This window comes from Podarcis cretensis, assembly GCF_951804945.1.
Source record: "Podarcis cretensis genome assembly, chromosome: 4".
NCBI lineage: Eukaryota > Metazoa > Chordata > Lepidosauria > Squamata > Lacertidae > Podarcis > Podarcis cretensis.
Genome location: NC_137173.1, coordinates 51787625 through 51808793, shown reverse-complemented (window position 1 = coordinate 51808793; position 21169 = coordinate 51787625). Strand labels below are relative to the sequence as shown.

The window sequence follows — 21169 nt, the reverse complement described above, 5'->3', positions numbered from 1 at the left end:
AAGACAGGCTGGTATGTAAGGCACCTTTTCTGAGTTTGCTTGATCGGGTCAACAATTCCTTTTGTTCTGGTCACATTTCTTCATTGTGGTGTCCTAGTCAAACTATCCCATAAGACAATGCAACTTCTGAAAAGACTGAGACTGATATATCAAAGCAAAGCACATTGTCAGCTCTCCTGCACCTTATGGCAGTGACAGCTTTGCAAAACCTAGGCTGCTTGGTTAGAGCAGAATACAATGCATGTTTTATTCATGTTAAGTAGAATAAGGCCTGTTTTGCAAGAATCTAAACAAAAGGGAAAAAAATATCTATATTGATTCCTATGTTACTGTCCCAGTGCTGATTCTAACCAGTGTGGTTATCTAATAACAAAGAATAACTTATACCCTGTCAAAAGTACATGTAGTTCCACCAAGGCCCCACTTGATTTTTTTTTTTAAATGTAACTCATGCAATTTCAAGCTATTCAAGGATTTGGGGCTTTGTACCTTTGAGCTGGGAAAGGTCAGCCCTGTGATTTCCAGGTCAGAACTATCTGACAAGGATTTGGTGGTGTGGTAACCTGAGAAATGTTAACAAGGGAATGCTGTTAAGAATAAAGAGGGCAAGAAGGACAAACACTGAAAAGAAACTATTATATAATGATGTATTATAGTGAGTCTTGACAAATCTCTCCACCAAAAGCTATTCTTTATGACAAGGCATATTACTGAGGTAGTCTCCATAGTGCTGAAATACTGTTGTTTTGAACAGCGATCTATATAATCATGTACAGGTCTTGCTACAAAGTTCTATGGGGTCGGTCATGATAGTAAATGCCATATTTGCTACAAAGTGTTTGGCCTCTTGAAGCCTCCTAATCTCTCAATAAAAGGATCTTTGTTAATGCCCATGGCATGTAACTGAGGTAGCTTCCTTAGTGTTGTTCTGAACATAAATCTACATAATCATGTATGGGTCTTGCCAAAGAATTTCTATTAAGGTTAAAATCTATCAGTTCTGAGTTCAGACCCAGCTACAACCTCCTCCCCTTCTGCAGCAGCATTTTTAATGGTAATTTACATTGGGTTTTAACTGCTGGGAACCACTCTGGCAAGCTAAAAATCAAGCAATCAGGCTTAATCCTTTGTCTTTTCTTTGTTAAAAAAAATGACTTCTAGAATCATACAGCTAGAATATAATCTTTCCGGGAAACTCAAGCTACTGATTCGCTTCCTGATGAACCATGGCCCACTTCAGGTGTTTAAACATGCAACAATAACAAGGATGTAGGGGCTTGGATTCACTCAAGCATTCCATGTGTGCTCCCCTCCCCTCCTATCTTTCTGTTTATTGCAAAATTTTGAAGGGAGCTTCCAAGCACATTTAGCTGGAGACTGGGAAGTGTAGGGGGTGGAGGCACATACCTGCCTCCCACAGTTTGCTCTTGTGTGTCTAAAGAAGTCTATGGTTTGCTGTTACAGCCCAGTTGGGTGTACTATAGTTTGTACTGCAAACCAGGGCTTGCAGGGAAAGCATAAACTACAGCTTGGCAGTTCAGATATAGACAGCAGGAAGGTAGGGAAGTGATCACAGCATGGGAGGATAGGAGGGAGTGGGAGTAAGGAGCATGAAGCTTAAGCCTCAACCCACACTCATTTGCATGACTCCAAGACAGGGTTTGACACTAAGCCAGGAGCTCCTGTTCAGCTAGGAAACTTATATATATATGGACAATCCAAAATAAATACAGGGGAAATGCTGAATCCTTTCTTGTTGCACTAGAGACTCCAGAATAATAGAGAAGGCCAAGTGTAATGTTCCCAGTTGCCTGTCCTACGATCACAGCCCAGGTCCACCAGGACTACTCAGAGTCTGTTCACTGGACCTTGGTTTCTTTGCTGCAATCATGTGGAGCTAGTTGTTCTGTTTGCACCTTTCAGCAAGTTCCCTGCTTGTAGCCCAGTGTGGTCTGTGATGGGATAGTGGCATAGTAGCCTTAGGCTGCAATCCAATGCACACTTTGCCTGAGATTAAGCCCTTATGGCCTTACTGAATTCCACCGGAGGACTTACTTATGAGTAAACACGCATATGCACAGCTTCACTGTCAACAGGCCAAGGTACCCTTTTCCTTTTTTTTAAGTGACTTGAGGTTGGGACTGCTAATTCAGAATGCCAGTCATGAACCATACATTAATTTGTTAGGAGGCAAATGTGAGGGACTTTGAAGAAGTGCAAAGAGTTGGGGTTAGAGTCCTTTCTAGTTGGTCCTTTCTAAAAGTAAAATAGAATCGAAACATTTATTGTCTTAGCCAAGACATTGTCACATTTATGTTTTACAGGCCACAATACTGTATACTTTGTATACAGTTTGGTTGATAGAAGCCACAATACTGTATACTTTGTATACGGTTTGGTTGATAGAGCTCATGACACTTAATGTCAGGGTTGCCCCACATTGGGCAAAAAAGGTTCCTGCATTGGAGGTGCTTGAACTAGATTATGCTTGTGGTCCTTTGCAATTCTATGATTCTGTGAATAAAAATAAGGTCATTATCTTTCCCAGGCAGAATTCTTTTCTACATAGGTGATAAGAGTCTCATTATTTACATAGCCTCTGAAGCTGCAGAGATCCAACAAGCACAGCAGATACACACATACACAACCAAAATAGGACTCCTTGTTTACTCCTGTGAAACTTGTCCACTTTGGTACCTCATTTGACCAGATTAGCAGGAATGATGGCCTGGTTCCCTTTTCACTTGTCACATCCACTTCTGAAAAAGAGGCAGTTCAACCTTGGCTTCTTCCTTTGGGGCTGCAGAGAGCCAATCTGGGTGGAATAATGAAATTGGCAGTCAGCTGAGACTATGTGCCCGCCTGTCGGGTCACCAGGGCAGGGGGACATGGGTTAGGCTGGGCAGAAGGTGGGAAGACGTTTTCCTTCCCAAGACTGTGGTAAGAGTTAACTCTTCCTAACCTTTTTTGCCCTTCTCTTGGGCGTGGGAGGAAATTACAGGCCTTGGAGACTAAGTGACAGTTGGCTTGGGATAATGACAGGCAGGCTTGCCGTGAGAATCCAACCGATAAAGATAAAAGGAAGGGGAAAGGGCTCGGCTTTTTCTCCTGTTTGCAGAGAAGTGGCAGCTGCTGCCCTGGGCAGGAGCTGCAGGACAGAGCAGCGCCCCCTCAGCCTTCCTTGGTGCCGTCGCAGGGGCTGCTACCTCTGGTGCGCTAACCATTCCCTCCTCGCCCTGCTTGCAGCACGCCAGGAAAGTGCCGCACGTGTGTTGTTGTCTTCTTCCTTACCGGGCATCTGCCGAGATGGCGGCAGAAGAAAGAAAGAAAAAGTTTCAGGAAGATCCAGCCTTTTCCTGTCCCTATAAAGTTGTCTCATCACCCGCCCAATAAAGACCTAAGTGCCATAACAGGATCAGGGGCCAACCTGGCAGGACACCGAGGGAAGAAAGCGAAAGGTTGTAGCAAGTAAACAGGACTGGTGAAGAAATCTCAACCTTTTACCAGGGGACGCTGTGGCTTTAAACGATTCCGAGAGGCGATCGGGTGGGTTTCCTCCCCCGCCCCGCTTGAACAAACGTCCCCTCCCTGCTCCGTGGCCTCGCTCGCTTTCTCACCTCCGCGAACCTCCCCCGCCCCGTCCCTCTTTCTTCCTCCCCCTCCCCTTTTCAGCGGTCCTCTCCCCCTCTCCGCCCCCCCCCCCCCGCGCGCTCCGGTGTCTGATTAAACGAGAAGGAAGTGTGGGAGTGGAGGCTGCGAAGCTCTCCCTTTAAGAGGCAGCCTGCAATGACGAATTGTTGAAATTGCCATTGCAGGATGGCATTCCACTATAAATTCATTGTTCCACCTCCTCTCATCTTCACAGCTCTCGCTCTTCTCCTCTTGTTCACATCGGCGGACTGGGGATAACGCCGCCGCCGCCGCCGCCACCAAACACCCATTAAACTCGGAGAGGGAGGAGGGGAGACCTTGAGAATCTGGGACCTTTCTCCCACCCCCTGGCCGGCAAGGGAGGGCTTGTTTTCTCCTACCTCTCTCTCTCACACACACACATTCACTCACTCACTCTTTCTGCCGTCCGCCTCTCCAAACCAACTCATCAACCCCAAAAACAAGGGGACGGAGGAAGCCGGCGAGACCCTCGGAGCTGTGCCAGAGCCGACTCGCTCCCGTCGGATGACTCGGTGGCCGAGAGAGCGAGCGAGAGCGAGCGAGGCGCCAAGTCCCAACTTCGCCGATGCCTCCTGGCCGCTGCGAGAGCCGCGTCTCCCTCCCACCGATGCGCTCTTGACTCGTCCGGCGAAGACTTCTCCAGCCTTTTGTTTTCCACCAGCCTGTCCCGTTCGCGCCCCGATCTGCCCGATCTCCCGCCCGGATCGCCGACCCGGCAATCGATTATCCGTCTGCTGCTGCTGCTGCTGCTGCGGAGCCCACCATGCTGCTGAAGTTGCCTTGCCCTCCGCTGCCGGCGCTGCTGCTGCTTGCAAGCTTGCAAGCGGCTGCCTCGGCCGCCGGAGTTTCCCCGGCAACTTCAGCACCTGCCTATGATAAAGCTGTGCAGCTCTCCAAAGCAGCAGCAGCAGCAGCAGCGCCGCCGCCGCCGGGCGCTGCGCCCCCCTTCTTCGTCCCGGAGCAGCAGCAGCAGCAGCAGCAGCAGCCACGCGGGTCCAGCGGCCTCGTGGAGCGCGTGGACCAGACGTACTCGGGGGGCGGCAAGGTGGGCTACGTCCTGTACGCCGGCGGGCAGCGCTTCCTGTTGGACCTGGAGAAGGACGCGCTGCTGGGCTCCGCGGAGCAGCTGCTCCAGGGCAAGGGGCGCTGCTACTACCGCGGAACCGTGGACGGCAGCGCGCAGTCCTTGGCCGTCTTCGACCTTTGCGGCGGCTTGGACGGCTACTTCGCGGTCAAGCACGCCCGTTACACCGTGAAGCCGCTGCGTCTGGCAGACGACGGCGGGGAAGGGGCCGAGGAGGAGGAGGAGCCCGCCCGGGAGCGCATCTACGACGGGGAGTCCGCGCGGGTGGCGCACCTCTTCTCCAAGGAGCACTTCAGCTTCCAAACGGTGCCTTCTCGGCCCAGCTGCGAGACGCGCGGCTCGCCCAAGCTGCCCTTTCTGGACCAGAAGAAGCTGGGCCTGCGGCAGGAGGAGACGGATTTCACCACCAGGGCGGCGCTGTCGGGAAACTTCTCCCCGCCAGCCGGCCCCCGAAACAGAAAGCGGCGCTCCATCTCGCGGGCCAGGCAGGTGGAGCTGCTGCTGGTGGCCGACGACTCCATGGCCAAGAAGTATGGCAAGGGTCTCCATCACTACCTTCTAACCTTGGCCACCATTGCCTCCCGCCTCTATGGACACGCCAGTATTGAGAACCACATCCGCCTGGTGGTGGTGAAGGTGGTGGTGCTGGGGGACAAGGAGAAGGGCTTGGAGGTGAACAAGAACGCAGCCACCACCCTCAAGAACTTCTGCAAGTGGCAGCACCAGCACAACCAACTGGACGACCAGCATGAGGAACATTACGACGCTGCCATCCTCTTCACCCGTGAGGTAGGTTTGGGAGGAGGCCGTGGCTGAGGGATCCTGCTCAGGCCTCCGCCAGCCTTGCGGAGCTGGGTTCATCACCCTCAGCTTCATTCTTCTGCTTCACCGCAGGTGTGTTGGACTTGATGACCCAAGAGGTCCTCTCTTGGGCTTTATGAATGTATGTGATTGTATTGCTGCTGTCTTTTTCTTTCTTTCTTTTTAAATTCATCTCTGGTTGTAAATGTCCAAAGGTTTTGTAGATGCTGTCTTAAGAATCCAAAGTGCTACTGAAAACACCCGTTTGCCATTGGATTCAATATCACTAATGCTAAGGTGGTGTCACATCAGGTTTAGCAGATACTTGAGGTTCCAGTAATAATTCCAAGCATCTGCTAGGGAGCCAGAGAGAGAGAGAGAGAGAGAGAGAGATGATAGATAGATAGATAGATAGATAGATAGACATATGGATAGGGAAGCCCAGGGTCCTTCCACACAGCATCTTGTTGTCGACTCGGTGTTGCTCCTGTGCCCAAGTTCTGCACAGCATTCATGTGATGTCCTCATCAAAAGGTAGTCCCCTGTTATTTTCCCATTTATTGTGGGTTTACTGTTCCTGCAGAAAACTAAAGTTTTGCTTGTTTTTTTTTTTTAAAAAAAAAATCATTGGAAATAGTCACTCTGGATTCAGTGGGGGAGGGGGAGGATAGGTTGGCAATTTGATGAGAATATCACATATGCAAAAGTTGCATGCATGAGCAGCGCTGGGTCCACAATGAACTGCTGTCTGGAAGTGCCCTTGTTTCCAAACAAAATAACAAGCAATTGGGTCATGTGTCCATTTGAGATGCAGCACCCTCCTGCACTCATTGCACTAACCATGAGATGTTTCTCCCACTGGTGCACAGATTGGAAGTAGAACCGTTGGACCTCTGTATGCTGATGGTGAAGAACTGATGCAATTTATGTTGTAGCAAAATCAGGATCTTAAACAGATGTTTGTAAACACAGTTGCCAACCGGAGGTTTTTGGAACTTATTAGGCCATTGGTCCATCTAGTTCAGTACTGTCTACACTGACTGGCAGCTTCAGGGTTTCATACAGGAGTCAATTCCCAATCCAATGAGGAGGTCCTGGGAATTGAACCTGGGACCATTTACATGCAAAGCCTGTGCTCTAACCACTGAGCTATGACCTATCACAGCAATTATGATCTTTAAATCCTGCCCAGTGAGCAGAAACCTGCCTTCTGGCTCTTCAGTGCCGAAGACATCCCTGGCACCTGGTAGTGCAGAGAGAAAGTATGTGCATTGCTCATCTTTCAGCAAGCTCTTCCAAGATTCATGTCCTCATTCCACCTTCAACCTGTTAACTTTCTCATAAGGCTGTCATGTGTCCATAATTTGCATAGAATAACCATTAGGAGATTCTTATTATAGGAGAGCAAGCTGTTAGGATTTTTAAAAATAAATAAAAGTAAGTGTTTTCTATTGATGTTGCTTCTGAACAGCGGTGTATATCCCTCTATTAAGATGACACAACACATGTTCTAGCCAAACTTATACCCAGTGCTGAAGCTCACCTAAATTTTCTGTTGGGTGGTGGTGGAAATGAACCCATTTAAGTAATAAGATAAGGCACTGGTAGGCTTGCCAATCTTTCAGTGTATCTACCAGATGAGAAGAAGAACTATGAACACCTCTGGCTCAAATCCCAGTCTGACTCCGTTGAGATTAGAGGGAAAGGAAAATGTGTGAGGTGGCCTCAGGGAGCTCACAACTTCCTTGCTTAGTTGCTGGTAATTTAACATGGCATTTCCAGCATGAAAAGAAAGTAGCAATAAAACCGGAGAGGCGCAACATGTGTGGCTCAAGAGAAGGGAACGTAAATTCAAACCACATGTAAACATAGCTGCAGAAAAGTGGTGCACCAAGGTAGGCGAGGGGTGGGGCTCTAATGCCTCATTATCCACAGCGTGGAAATTGGTCTTCTAATCTGTTAGAATTCTGAACTGGCAAGGGTTCTCCATACAGCTTTCTGGATGAGTGCTGAGTGATAATCCAGCAGCATTGGCTGAACTAGTTAAGGGGAGTGGTTCCAGAGGAACATGTGACACTGTTTATGCAGCAGAACTTTTCAACATGAATGTCCCCTTCAGCATGTTCTTCCGCTTTTCCTTCTTTAATTCAGAAAAACACATAACTTTCCATTAGAGTTCCCTTCCTCCGCTACATCACAAGAGTGCCAGGAAAAAGAGAGGCTTGGGATAGTTTGTGGAATGAGTTACTCCAGTGAAGGAGTAAGGAGAGAGACAGAAAAAGCCCTCGTATGTTTATTTATTCCTCCAAATACTTGAAATATTATGGTGTTCCTGTCGTGCTGCACTTGTGCTGTATGTTCTCTCTGTTGATGTCCAAAGCCATTTGTTTTCAGCCATGAACTCAGGAGTCTCCTGAGTTCAACCCAGATTTTTATCAACACAAACAAAATCTGACATGCTTTTCTAGGCTCCTTTGAGACTAGCTTCCCTCAATCTGATTCTGCAGCTTATATAAGCAAGGCGTTTGATGGTCCACCTGATTTTAAATAATTGCTTTGTAGAGAACAGAGCTTGACAACTTGCATTTTTCTCAATACAGTCGCACACATATGCATGCACTAGAGTTTCCCAGGGAAAGGGATCTAACAAGGTGGCAACTCAGTACTCTTAAGGCAAGTTTTTAATTACTGCACATCAGGTGTGACCAATATAGTGTCCTCCTGATACTTAGCAATAGCTTTTAGGAGCAGTCCATATTACTAAAGTGGGATGATCCACTTCAGATATATAACCAATTCAAATTGACATATAGATAGACAGCCATTATACCTTCAGAACATGAACTGGATGTGCACATGGTGGAATAGTCATATGAAATTGCCATCTAGAGCACAAATCCTTTGTGTATAAAATCAACAAAGAGCATTGTGGCACCTTAAAGGTTAACACATGCCATCAGCTTTCTTTCTTGGACTAGAATCCACTTTCTCTTCTGATGAAGTGGACTCTAGGCCATAAAATCTTACATTGTAATAAATGTGTGTGGTGCCACAGCAATCTTTTTGGTTTTTACTGCAACAGACCTATACAGCTACTCTTCTGGACGTTTTGTGCAGATATGGTCACATGGATCATGGTGCACAAGCTAGCTGACCCACACAAGTTGTCATTTTTTTTGTTCAGTCCTTGAAGAAGGGTAGAAATGGACTGCTGACTTATTGATTTTGTTGTAATGCACCAACTTGTAATGAAGAAGTTGTGTGGGCCTTTCGTGCTACGGCGGCGCGGTGGCAGCAGGAGGCCCCATTAGCTAAAGTGGTGCTTCAGGTTAAGAACAGTTTCAGGTTAAGTACGGACCTCTGGAATGAACTGTGATGCTCAACCCTTACTCAACCTTACTAATTCTCTCACTAAATCATTTTGAAAACTTTGGAATGAGATGGTTAAGTTGCAGGTTGGAGGTACATCAAAACAATGTAGAGGAACATTATGTAGAAGAAAAAATGACCATACATTTTGCCCATGTGAGTTTTGCCTTGTCCCACTGACATTTCTTTTGAGCATTAACAAGGGATGCAGATTTTGCAACAAAGTTAATGGCCAGACATAGTGTTCCTTGTCTATGCTGTCCTTGCAAGGAGTAACTGAAACACAAGAACTGTCACATCTTCTGCTCACCTCAGCTCTGTTATCTCAGATTATATAAGCTGATGTCTAAATCTGGCATTTTCAGTTCATTGGAGATACATCTGAATTGATTTTCCTCAATTAAAAAAACAATCTAGGGAAGAAAGAGAGGTGTCCAGGAATGAATAAATGTGCAATGGCATTTGAAGTGAATGATTCACTGTTCACATTTGCAGACTGTAAACATGAAAAAGAGTTAAAAGGTAAAAGTGTCAGAGGAGAAACATCTCACAGGGCACAGGGCTTTTTCAAGCCTACTGGTGTTTTTTGTGGAGGTTTTTTTTTTTTTACCCATTTTTGTTTTCTCAACAAGACGAGAAGTAGCAGCAATTGGCATGAGTGTTCAACTTTTACAACTCTGTTTTGAAAGTATGAAGTCGGTTGCTTAGCAACTAGACGCTTAGCCACAGTACCATGTTTTGATGGGCTCCGAATGCTGCTCTGTTAAGTTTTTGTATACCCAGATGCCTTCTTCTAAATTGCTTGTTTTTCAGTTGTGGATCAAATGTGTGAGGTACACTTTCCATCCCTGTTTATTATTCAAGGCCACTTTGAACTTCAGTAGACTAATATTTGCATATCATCTATCAAATGAACCCACCACAATTAGAATTAGGGAGCAATTCATTTCAATTCATGTTTAAAGGCAAATCTATCAAATGGAAGAGCAGGCATTGTTTGAAATTTGTGCTGGGTATCTGAATTTGTAAATCTCCAACCAATGTATACGAAAATGCATATATTATAGGAAAGTGTGCAGAAAATGGGTAATATAGAAATAATGATATAGGGGAAATTGTTTGCAGAAATCGGTCAAAACTGCATATAAAAGTAAGCTTATTAGCAGAAATTGTCATGAAAATGCTGATTAATTTTCACAGTGATTTTTTAAAATCACAAATTGCTCCAGAAATGTGAAGAACTGAATTTAAGACTGGAAAAATGATAATCTAAATGGACAGATCATTCCATCCCTAAACATAATATGCAAACAATTCTTCATGCCTAACTTTATGTTCATTGAATATTCAGATTGCCATAGGATGTGCTCTCATATTATCAGTGGTCTATAACACAAGTGACTAACAGATGCCTCTGGAATACAACCTTCATAATTCCTGGTTTTGGGGCTGTGTTGACTGTCGGGAGTGGAAGTCCAACTATATCTGGCTGGCCACAAGTGAACCATCTCTAGTCTTCAGAAATTCTTGTTTTGAATGCATGTAACATTTGTCAGAATACAGGCTGTTTGAAAAATGGAGTTACTAGTTAAACATTGTTTATTTACTTGTTATGTAGCAACACTTTTTCTTGTGACATTTTTCATGGTGAACTTTTAAGCAGTGATAAAAATCCCCCCTCAAATTGCTGAAACTAGTTCACTGAGCCTAAAGGGGGATGTGCAGTGTGTTTGTCTCACCAAGTTCCACTTGCTCTGTAATAAATTTGCTTAGTTAGCTTCAGACTTGACATGGATGCATTTGTACTGCAGAGGATCATGCCCTGCTTTCTTCACCCACTTGGCCATCTAGACTTGAGGGGTTCTGCACTTGCTCTGTAACAACAGCGCATGCATGCCCAGAGCATACCTTGTAAGCTCCCAAGACTGTATTTCGTGGAAAGATCTGAAATAGTAGGTATAGTGACTTTCATGAAATCTTGTCTGCTCTTACCATTCTTCTTATCAAGGGACTCGTGATACACTTAGGCTGCAATCCTTAATTAGGATGTAAGTATCATCAAGCACAGTGAGGCTTCCTCCTGAGTAAACATACAAAGGCTTATTCTGTTAAGGGGATTGCTTTGAACACTACTGAAAATGACTACAAAACTACTATTACTACCTCCAAAACTCAGCTTTCTAGCATTTATTTAGTATCTGTGTTGAGTAACATGTTTCTGAGGATGATACAAGTGTGTAGAGTCCAACGTTCAGTCACATATTTTGCTAATCTGTGTCTCTACTGGAATGCTGGCTTATTTTATGAGGGTTTCATAGAATTGTAGTGTTGGAGGAAAAAATTATTTACCAAATTTTGACCGCTAACTGTAAAAATGTCCCATTTTTAGACTTTCCCCCTAGGAATTGCAGTGATTGTGGTCTTGGACCACATATATACCAAGTTTTAGTTTAATAATTGTAGAAGAAGTAAACTAACAATTTATGTCTCTGTGATGGAGTGAGTCAATAAGCCACACAGAACTTTTATTTGCACAAATACCTGCACAATATAGTATTGAATTTGGTTGTTCTTTGTGAAGTTTTTTTTGGGGGGAAGTTTATTCTGTTGCATGCATTTCAATTTTTGTTTCAATTGATAACCTGTTCTAACTCAGTACCCTGAGACAGGTTAACAGTATTGCAGTTGGAAAAGATGTAGGAATGGGACCTGAGGTGAGAGTCAAAGGAAGTTAGAGGAACTCTGAACTGCCTTGCTATTTATCAGTGAGATTTTTCATTCCCCTTCCCACTCCTGTTTATTCTGTTTTCTTGATGTTTCCTGTTAACTTCCGCTTTATATTTGAGCTTCCACACAATGTAAAAGCCACTTCATGGAATATGGCAACAATTTAACCTAGTAGCCTACATTGCTCCAAGTAGAGCTGTTAACAGCACCATACTCAGTTCAGTGGGATTGCTTCCAAATTGGTATTATAAGACTGAAGATTGATGAGACATGTAATTTATTTGGGTTGCGTGGGTATGTAGTTGGTTAAAAGCCAGATCTGTTTAAGACCTCCTGCCAAGGGTAAGATTTTCAAATGTTCATGCCCAAGGCATTCTGCATGTTAAGTCCATTTACATTAGCCAATATGTTGAGCATCAGTCCTGTCTGCCCATGACTAATTTGGTGGTTCTGGAAACTAGTTATTTGCTGTGTTAACACTGCTTATTGACTCAAACAATGTTCTCCAGACTGCCTGTCACAAGGCAAACACATGATGGAAGAGGGTTCCAGCTGTCTAAACCAACGCCATTCTTCTCATTACTTGAGCCTCTTTCATTGTTGCTCTGTAAAATCCACCAAATCTATTTCCGTCATCACCTGAGATCAATTGGAGCAGAAGCTCTGGGAGACAGAATACAGTAAGCAGTTTGGACTGAGTCCACTTATATTATTTCCCTCTCACCCTTCCCCAAGTCATGTGAAAACTGAAAGAGATGTTTCTCACAAAAGACATAAAAGTAGCCAAGTCTTGAAAGCTGGGTGGTTCAAGAACTGGGTGGTATATTCAACAATAATGTTAACACGCCTGTCTCATTAAGAAAAACCACATATCAGCCAGAGGTCATTGCTTTGCCGTTTTCCATGCAGCACTTGTATGTGGGATCCGGTTAATTATCAAAGTGAAAGTGGTACTGAAACTTAACAGCAAGTGCTGAGTTATCCAAGTCCTATAAATGCTAATTATGTTGAGCAAAATGCATGTTTTCTTTGGCACTCATGACTTTTCCTTAACAAACCACTATCTTGTGTTTGTATTCCAGGGGACAGGCTATAATACCAAATGCTAGCAATATAGCTATAGGGGTTTAAGTATTTAATGTCAATTTTAACTGAGATCCTGATTGTGCTAAAACGATTGCATTTGATCTTCCTAAAGAAACTTCTCCACTGTCATTCAGGTAAATGACAGTGTAGCATGCTTAAAATACGTCATTCTACTGTGGTGGTATAGGATTATCTCTAAAAGAAATTATCTAGTTGTGCAACATGTGAACAAACATATACTGTAATACTCTCCTTCCATCACTTCAAGTTACTGTAGGCATTTCATGGTGTACTGAAAACACTGGTTTAGTACAGATGTCATGCCAAATAAGGTAACAGGAAGATTAACTATGGTTAGGCATGGCATCCAAATTGTCAAACCATGGTTCAAAGTGGATTTATAAACCATGGTTTGTGTTATGATTCAGTGTGATTCTTGAATTGACAAATAGTAGCTGTACCTCCAGAGACCACTGTACCATAGAAACAAAGGGCTGAAGAGACATACAAATCAGACAGGTAACTCTTGGTGGTGGTTCCCTAAGCATGTGGTACCTAGCACAATATGTTGCAGCATAGTTTGCTCAGTGTTTCAGTCCATCAGCTATGCCCTATTCTAGCAGGTTTCATTTCCTCCTCCCTGGTTTTCAGTTTTCGTGTTCTAACAGTCAGCTAGTTCTGTGCCCTCTGAGCAAGCTCAGACTTCATTGGGCTATTTGGACTTTGGTTCTTTGCCCTCTTAGTCCCCGTGCCCCCGCCTATTTTTTTTATTTTTTATTTTGCCTACTTCTGCAAACATCAGGCTTCCTCTGAGTATGTTGATGCCTCCTTTTTCTATGTGGATAGTCTCATGTTGACTCAGAAAATGAGTTCGTTATGGGAAAATACAAAATCCCTTATCTTTAATTTCCAAATGTAACTCTGCCCCACCCCCAAAATCCTGACCTCTAAGAGACTGTCAAATGAGTTACAGATTTGTGATGTCCTGCTCATTTTTTCCTAAATCAATCAAGCCTTAAGTTTCCTTATACATTGAAACCCTACATTGCACGCTTCCTGTGCTGTGACTTTGTATTGATCCAACTACTTTGAAGGAATATCAGATAAGTTGAGGCCAGCTGCTGGAATCTTTCTTTTAAAATGCATGTGTGGTACAGTGGTGTTTAGTCAAGAGGCCTAGGTAACATACCCAACTCCTTCAACCATTCCTCATAAGGCTTGGTTGCCCCTTTCTGCTCACATTCCGGCTTGTCAATATTCTCCTTAAATTCTACCACCGAGAATTGTACACAGTACTGCAGATCCAAGGCAGAATAGAGTGGTACTATTGCTTACCTTGATTGGGACACTATACTTTTGTTGATGCAGCCTAGAAAAGCATTAGGTTTTGTTTGTTTGTTTGTTTGTTTGTTTGTTTGTTTGTTGTTTTGCTGGAGCATCACACTGTTGACTAAGACCCCTAGATCCTTTTCACATGTACTATTGGTGTCCTCCATCTGCCTAAGTGTAGAACCTTATATTTGTCTCTCTTGAAATTTATTTTGTTAGTTTTGGCCCAGCTCTCTAATCAGTTAAGGACATATTGGGATTCAGTCTTCTGCAGCATTGGCTACCCCAGTTTGGTGCCATCTGCAAATTCCACAAGCATCCCCCCCCCCCCATTCTCCAATGTTCCAACAAATCGCCAGTCTGTAGCTGAGTCTCCAGGTCCAGAACTGAAGCATCTAGATGTTAGTCCCACACAGGCCAGGACTTCCTCACTTGGTGGCTGCTTCTGATGTCTCTCACAGCCCCAGCCCTAGTGGCAGATGCAACGATTGTTCACTGTATGAATGGAATCTTTTCTCATTTGGCCCTTTGTCTCAGACAGCTCTTAGTTGCAAATAGATGAATGGAGGAGATACTCCAGTGTGAAGCCTTTGGAGGTCTTCAGTGAGAGAGGCATTGCAGTAGGAGCCATCCCTTTGCCGCTGCACTCTGTCTTTGGCCAATCTAGTTGCCAGCCACCATACTGACCATTTTGGTCATACTACCAATCATAAAAATTGGTCATGAAATTAGCAAAGTATTCCAGCTTTCATGAAATAGCCTGTTTCTTTTCATGAAATCCCTCCTAGCATAATCCTCTTCACACCTACTGAAAAGTAAGCACCTTTTATCAAAAGAAAAGAAAATAAATTTCAGCGGGAGGCCCATTAAGTAATGTATGTGACTGTAGCCTAGCTTTTATATAAATTACATTTAAAACATTAAATTTGCATGGTTTGCCAAATTCCTGCAAGTTGGTGAATTAGGCAGAAGCATAGCCAATGATGTGAGTTAGTCATTAGATTTGTTTTCTTCCTTAACTAGGCAGAGCATTTTGGATGTTTCATGAACTCGGCAATATTCTACACATTTCATGAATTGTGCAAATGATCAAATTTAGTGGCATATAGAAACATGCACGCACATCCATAAAGCAACAGTTGTTAAAGTAGGGTGTCTACAATGCCCTGTTGCCAGAATTATTAGAGTGAGAGGTTAAGAACTTGTGGCTAAGAGTCACTATGGGATAGTAACAATATAGTATGTGTGCATAATTTTCATTGAAGTGGTAAAAAGAATATTTGAATAAAATGGAAATTGTGGATTTGGAAAAATAAGGCATCGTGCTGATAGGTTTCTTGGATGGTTTCTTGTAAAAACAGCAGTATTTTTATTTTTTGTATTTTAGGTAAAAAAAAAAAAAGGAAAGCCACTTACTCTGATTGGAATTACTCCTAGGGAGCATCTGAATTGTTTTCACAGGTGCTGCTTTTAATCAAGGGTCTGCCACATTTACCTTTTTATGGCCTTTTTGAGCAGTTTTGGTATCTATACACGGGCTAACCTACACCATAAACTCTGAATAATTAGAGACTCACTCATTCATTGCAAGAAATGTGCTGCACTTGCTGTAGAATTGCAGGCATAGAATATGTGTGCCTGACCAGAATCCATACTTTTTTTCAATATTACTTTGTAGAATGAGCAATGGACAAAATGAGGGGCTTTAAGCAGAAACATTTCCCTTTGCGTTGATGAGCATTTCAACCACATTATTTATACTGTTATTGTGTCCAAACAACTCAGTGGATTGGCTCAACACTTTGTACTAACACACTTAAATTCCCACTTACGTCAGTGGGGTAATCCATCATTTCCTTTCTGATAAGGGAGGGGCAGATATCACAGCTATGGCCATGTTCTCCAGAAACACTAGTATTAGAACTTAATTGAAAAACATTGCTTGCCAGTACACATAAAATGTTGTTTGTCATGTCACATAATCACAAATAAAAATGGTGCTTATGGAAAACTTTCATGAGCAATTCCTGACGTTAGAACAGGATTGGTCACGTTTCAAACCCTATGTTTCTGTCTGTGTACACTGTCTACAAGCAAAAGCAGAGGGCCTATCTCAATCAAAGAAAGCTGAATGGTCTCCAAAGCGTCATATGGGATGTGTGCCAGGGGGTGGATCAGCCGTATATCAGCTTTGCCAACACAGGAACCTACCAAACTAAAATACTTCAGAAGATGCCTGGGATTAAACAATCCTGCAATATGATTTAAAACAGGGGTCAGCAAACTTTTTTCAGCAGGGGGCCGGTCCACTGTCCCTCAGACCTTGTGGGGGGCCGGAGTATATTTTTTGGGGGGGTGGGGGAATGGACAAATTCCTATGCCCCACAAATAACCCAGAGATGCATTTTAAATAAAAGCACACATTCTACTCATGTAAAAACATGCTGATTCCCGGACCATCCGTGGGCCGAATTTAGAAGGCGTTTTGGCCGGATCCTGCCCCCAGGCCTTCGTTTTAGATTTAAAATGCCAATACCTATCAAGGGTTTGAAGTAAACAGCTATATCAAGGGCTTTATTATTAGAACACTTCTTCAATAATGCAACAACACTGCAATGCATAAAATTGCATGTCCAGGATTTACCATTAGCTGTCCATTAGAGCCAGTGTGGTGCAGCAGTTAGAGTGTTGGGCTAGGATCTGGGAGGCTAGGGTTCAAATTCCCACTCGGCCATGAAGCTCACTGGGTGACCTAAGGTCAGTCAGTATTTCTTGGCCTAATGTACCTCTCAGGGTCATTGGGAGGATAAAATGGGGGGGGGGGAGTGATGTATTGCCATCTTGAGCTCCGAGCATTGCCTCTCCTCAAGTGAACTGACCTGGGCCCTGCCATCACCAACTGAGGCCCTTTTGTGTGCCCGCCTCCCATAGGAGGTTGGAGGGTGGCAAAGCAAAAATGAGCCTTTTCTGTGGTGGCTTTTCATTTGTGGAATGCTCTGCCAAAGGAGGCTCACCTGGCACCTTCACTACATATTTTTCGGTTCTAGGCAAAAACATTCCTCTACAAGCAGGCTTTTAAAACTGTGTGTGGGGTACTGTTTTTGTTTACTATTATGGTATGTAGTTTTGTGTTTCTATATTGTAAACTTCCCTGTGATCCTTGGATGAAGGGTGGTATAGATATTCAATAAATAAAAAAATGAAATAAAATCGAAGGTAAGGGGGGATAGAAATGTAATGAATAAAATTACCTGTGCACCTGTATACGTCTCTAAGGGAATAAGAAACCTGAGGCAGGAATATAAAATTAAAAGTGACAGCTATGTGGTAAAGGATCAGCAGTAGCAATCCTTTCTTGATCCATGGAGCTGTGAGCCACACCCATGAGAAATAACTTTCAAAGTTACTTATCACAGAATGAAGGAGAAGAGAGTCAGGCTGCTCTGACATTTCCAAGTTTTGTTATTTCTTTTTCAGAAGTTAGATTTACTTTCTGATCACGTTAAAAACAATAGGAGTTGAAGTCGGCTCAGGAGTTGATACTCCAAGCACTTCCCATAGATCATGTAAGGAACCCAAACAGATGCGCTTTGCCCTCTCAGCTACAATAACCCTTGCCTTAAAGCAAAATTATTTTGGCAACCATCCCGGGCCTGGCAGGTCAGAAGAAAGGGGAAGAAGATTATGCCGCAACTGGGGGAAAGTCCCTGGGAAGCACTGAAAAGCTCAGAGATGGGAATAGTTGCCAAAACGGCCTTCATCACTGATAATCAGCACATTGCAGATTCTCATGTCAGCCTGAGTTGGCAAAAGAGAATTGGAACGCCACCTCCCAGTCCAGCAAGGCATACGCAGAGAACTGGCCCACACCAAACCCTCCACAGCCAGCATGTGTCTTCACCTCCTTAGGAACGTCTTCCTCACACTTTTAGAATGGTGTTTCTGAATAGTAAAACAGTATACAGTATATGAGTTAGCTCAAGAGCTCTCCCCCACCCCCAGCTTTCTTTACAATATACGGAAATGGTTTCCGACTGCTCTTAGCAAATTGTCAGCTTGAGCTTTGAGCGAGTCTGCTGAAGAGCCCATGGCGTTGCTCATGTTGACTTTGTCGTTGCCCTCCTGGTGTCAGCTGTTATCGTCCGCTGTGTCTTGCTGCTTGCAAAGAGCCTTCAGCTCAGAGCTGTCATTGCCTGTGGGTGCAAAACTGTACTTCAAATGCTTTCTTTTCCCTTTCCTTCCTCGGCAGGATTTATGTGGGCACCATTCATGTGATACTCTGGGAATGGCTGACGTTGGAACCATATGCTCTCCTGAGCGCAGCTGTGCAGTGATTGAAGATGACGGCCTCCATGCGGCTTTTACGGTGGCTCACGAAATTGGTATGCAGTGCCTTTTCTGTTCCCTTGCCAAATACAACACTTGTAACAGCTGCATTAGTAACCAAAATACTTTACAAGTAATTCCAGATTTCCCCCTGGTTCACATATACACTTGGGGATTAAGGCTGTGTACATAGGCACTTTGGGGTTAACTAATAGGGGATCAGAAGGCAAGTGGAGGTACACAGTAGGTGTTTCCTTTCTGACAGTGTCACTTTTAAGCAATGATCGGAATGGAAATTGGAGGGCTGCTACTGTCTACTCATGTCCCTTTCAAAGAGGGGTCCCTCCCATCGATGAAGAATTTGAGCTCACTTGGTGGGTAAACAGCTTTCTATATATGTCTGCCTACTGGGTTAAGTGGCTTGCTGTTTATATTGTACCACCACATTCCTCTGAATGGCAAGATGCAAGTTTCAAATGATGGGGTAATTGGAAATTCTGGTGAAAGGGAGCACTGTTTATCTCGGGCAGTGGTGTGACTGTAGGGGTGTAACTTTAGATAGCAGTGAGGTTCAGATAATCAAGGCTCGTCTATTGGGGATTCTACAATAATTACAAAATAGACCCAGGAACAGACACCAGAATTATTTTGGAATGTTTTCTTGGCAGGAAAAAAGAGTTGACATTAACGTTCACAAGCAAGTTCAGATTTTCTATGCCATCACCCAAGTGTATTCATGAACTAGAGATAATCTATTAGTTTCCTCCTTGGTGGTGGTGGGAGGGAGTTATTAAAAATTTCTCCCTTAACATTTCCTCTTCAAATAGCTAATTTGGGCATTTGCAAGTTCATTCCTATGCAGAATAGTAGTAGCTTGAACACTACTGCAACATTTTTCAAGTAGGTATTTTTGGGTATATTTAACTAAAAGTATATTTGACTGGATGGTCACATTAGCTGCCAGCTATAATAGCATCGGATATTAACAGCAAGCTTTGGTATCAAGTTTCACTTCCCATCCCTTTTCTTGAATGGCAAAAATAATGTAAGGCTTTTCTAATGCAGATATATTTTATTTTATACGTGAATTAACCACCTTTCAAAATACAGTATTCTCACAAGGCAGCTTAAAATATCTGAAACCGCCGCACAGCTAAAAACATATACAATTATACTAACAATGCATCATGCAGTCAGGGAACAATAACATTGCACTATCCATAACAGCAATTTCATAGAATGATAGAATTGTAGAGTTGGAGGGAATCCCAATGGCCATCTAGTCCAGACCCTGCTGTCACATGGAAGATGGAGCAAGCTTGTTTTCTCCTGCTCCAGATGCTGGAACCTGAACCAATGGCTTCATGTTACAAGGAAGGAGATTCCAACTAAACATCAGGAAGAACTTTCTGATGGTAACAGCTGTCTGGTATTGGAACGGTCTCCCTCAGGAGGTTGTGGACTCTCCTTCCTTGAAGATTTTTAAGCAGAGGTTGGATGGCCACCTGTCATGTATAATCTAGTTGAGATTCCTGTGCTGCTGGAGGCTGGAGATGAACCTCAGGGACCCATTCCATGCCTACAATTCTAAAGTGGCAAAATAGCTTTTCAAAGCCAGCAAGCACTGATTAGCACACCAGAATCACTCAAGGTGCTTTGCAGTCCTGCTTCCCTGAGCCAAGTCAACCTTCCCTACTGACTGGCACCTTTGGCAAGATCAGGTCTGTTTGCAGTGTTGTTATTTGGAGTGGCAGGAACATGATCCAGGCAGCTCAAGCACCCCATGGCAGATCAGGTGCCGGTGGGCTGATGTGAAGTTTCAAGTGTGCAGCACCCAAGCTGAGGCGTGCCCTGCACTACACGTGCTCTCAAAATATTGCCAGGGGAAGATCATTTGTAGCTTGGAGCATGGATGTTAAGGAAAGGGTTATTGCTGAGGGGCAGAACATATGCTCTGCATGTAGAAGACCCCAAATTTGATTCCTGGTATCTCCAGGCAGGGCTTGAAAGGACTCGTGTCTTACACCCTGGAGAGCCCTTGCCAGTCTCTGTAGAGCTATAGAGAGGAACGGTCCCCCTTAAACGCAAGGAAGTTTCCTGCATTGCTAAAGTGTGGGTCGGTTTCAGCGACGAACATGTAGAAACACAGCAGCTGCCTTTTTCAGTGCCCAGAGAACCCACAGCTTTTCCAGCTTTAATTCACGTAAGGAAGATGATCCATCCAGAGTTTAGCCAGAGAACAGCTGGCTGTAAATTTAAACGACAGCCTTTATTTTACACTGAGCTGTTAAGAGCAGGAGGAAGCAGGAAGAGAAGGCTGTTCCAAAATCAGCCCTCCTTTTACCAGGGGTCTCTTGTGCCAGCTAGACATTCTGTAAGATGGAATATAGGGTGCTTCTTGCCTAAAGTAACAGCCGTGGTGAAACTCAGGGTCCCTGTTTACCAAGAGAGTAGGCTTTTCAGGTCTACATTTGCCTTGCATGCTAACATAGTCACAATCGCTAGAGATGTTTTCCATGAGGAACATTAGCTGTGCAGAGTGAACACTAAATTTAAAAATGGAAAACAGTTCTCCCTCACCCCTTTACATTCTTGGAAGGAAATAACAAGGCTAAGGGAACTTTCAGAGAGTGCCAACTACAGCTTTGCCTTGTAACTTGTGCCAAACCAAAGTAAAGTTTGCTTTGGGAGTATTGCCGTGCCAGTTCAGTTTTCAAACAGCGAGCAGGTAGGATGCAAGGCTGTTGTGCTTAATATCATTTGACCCTAACATAA

General features: G+C 43.9%; 1 protein-coding gene across 1 annotated transcript in view; it reads left to right on the top strand.

Moving 5' to 3' along the window:
- Positions 1-3725: 3725 nt before the first annotated feature.
- Positions 3726-21169, top strand: part of ADAMTS5 (ADAM metallopeptidase with thrombospondin type 1 motif 5) — a 48531-nt gene continuing 31087 nt past the window's right edge. Inside the window, exons 1-2 of the mRNA XM_079972036.1 lie at positions 3726-5545; positions 18318-18450. Coding sequence (XP_079828162.1) covers positions 4436-5545; positions 18318-18450 — 1243 coding nt within the window. The 5' untranslated portion in view covers positions 3726-4435. The remainder of the gene's footprint in view (positions 5546-18317; positions 18451-21169) is intronic.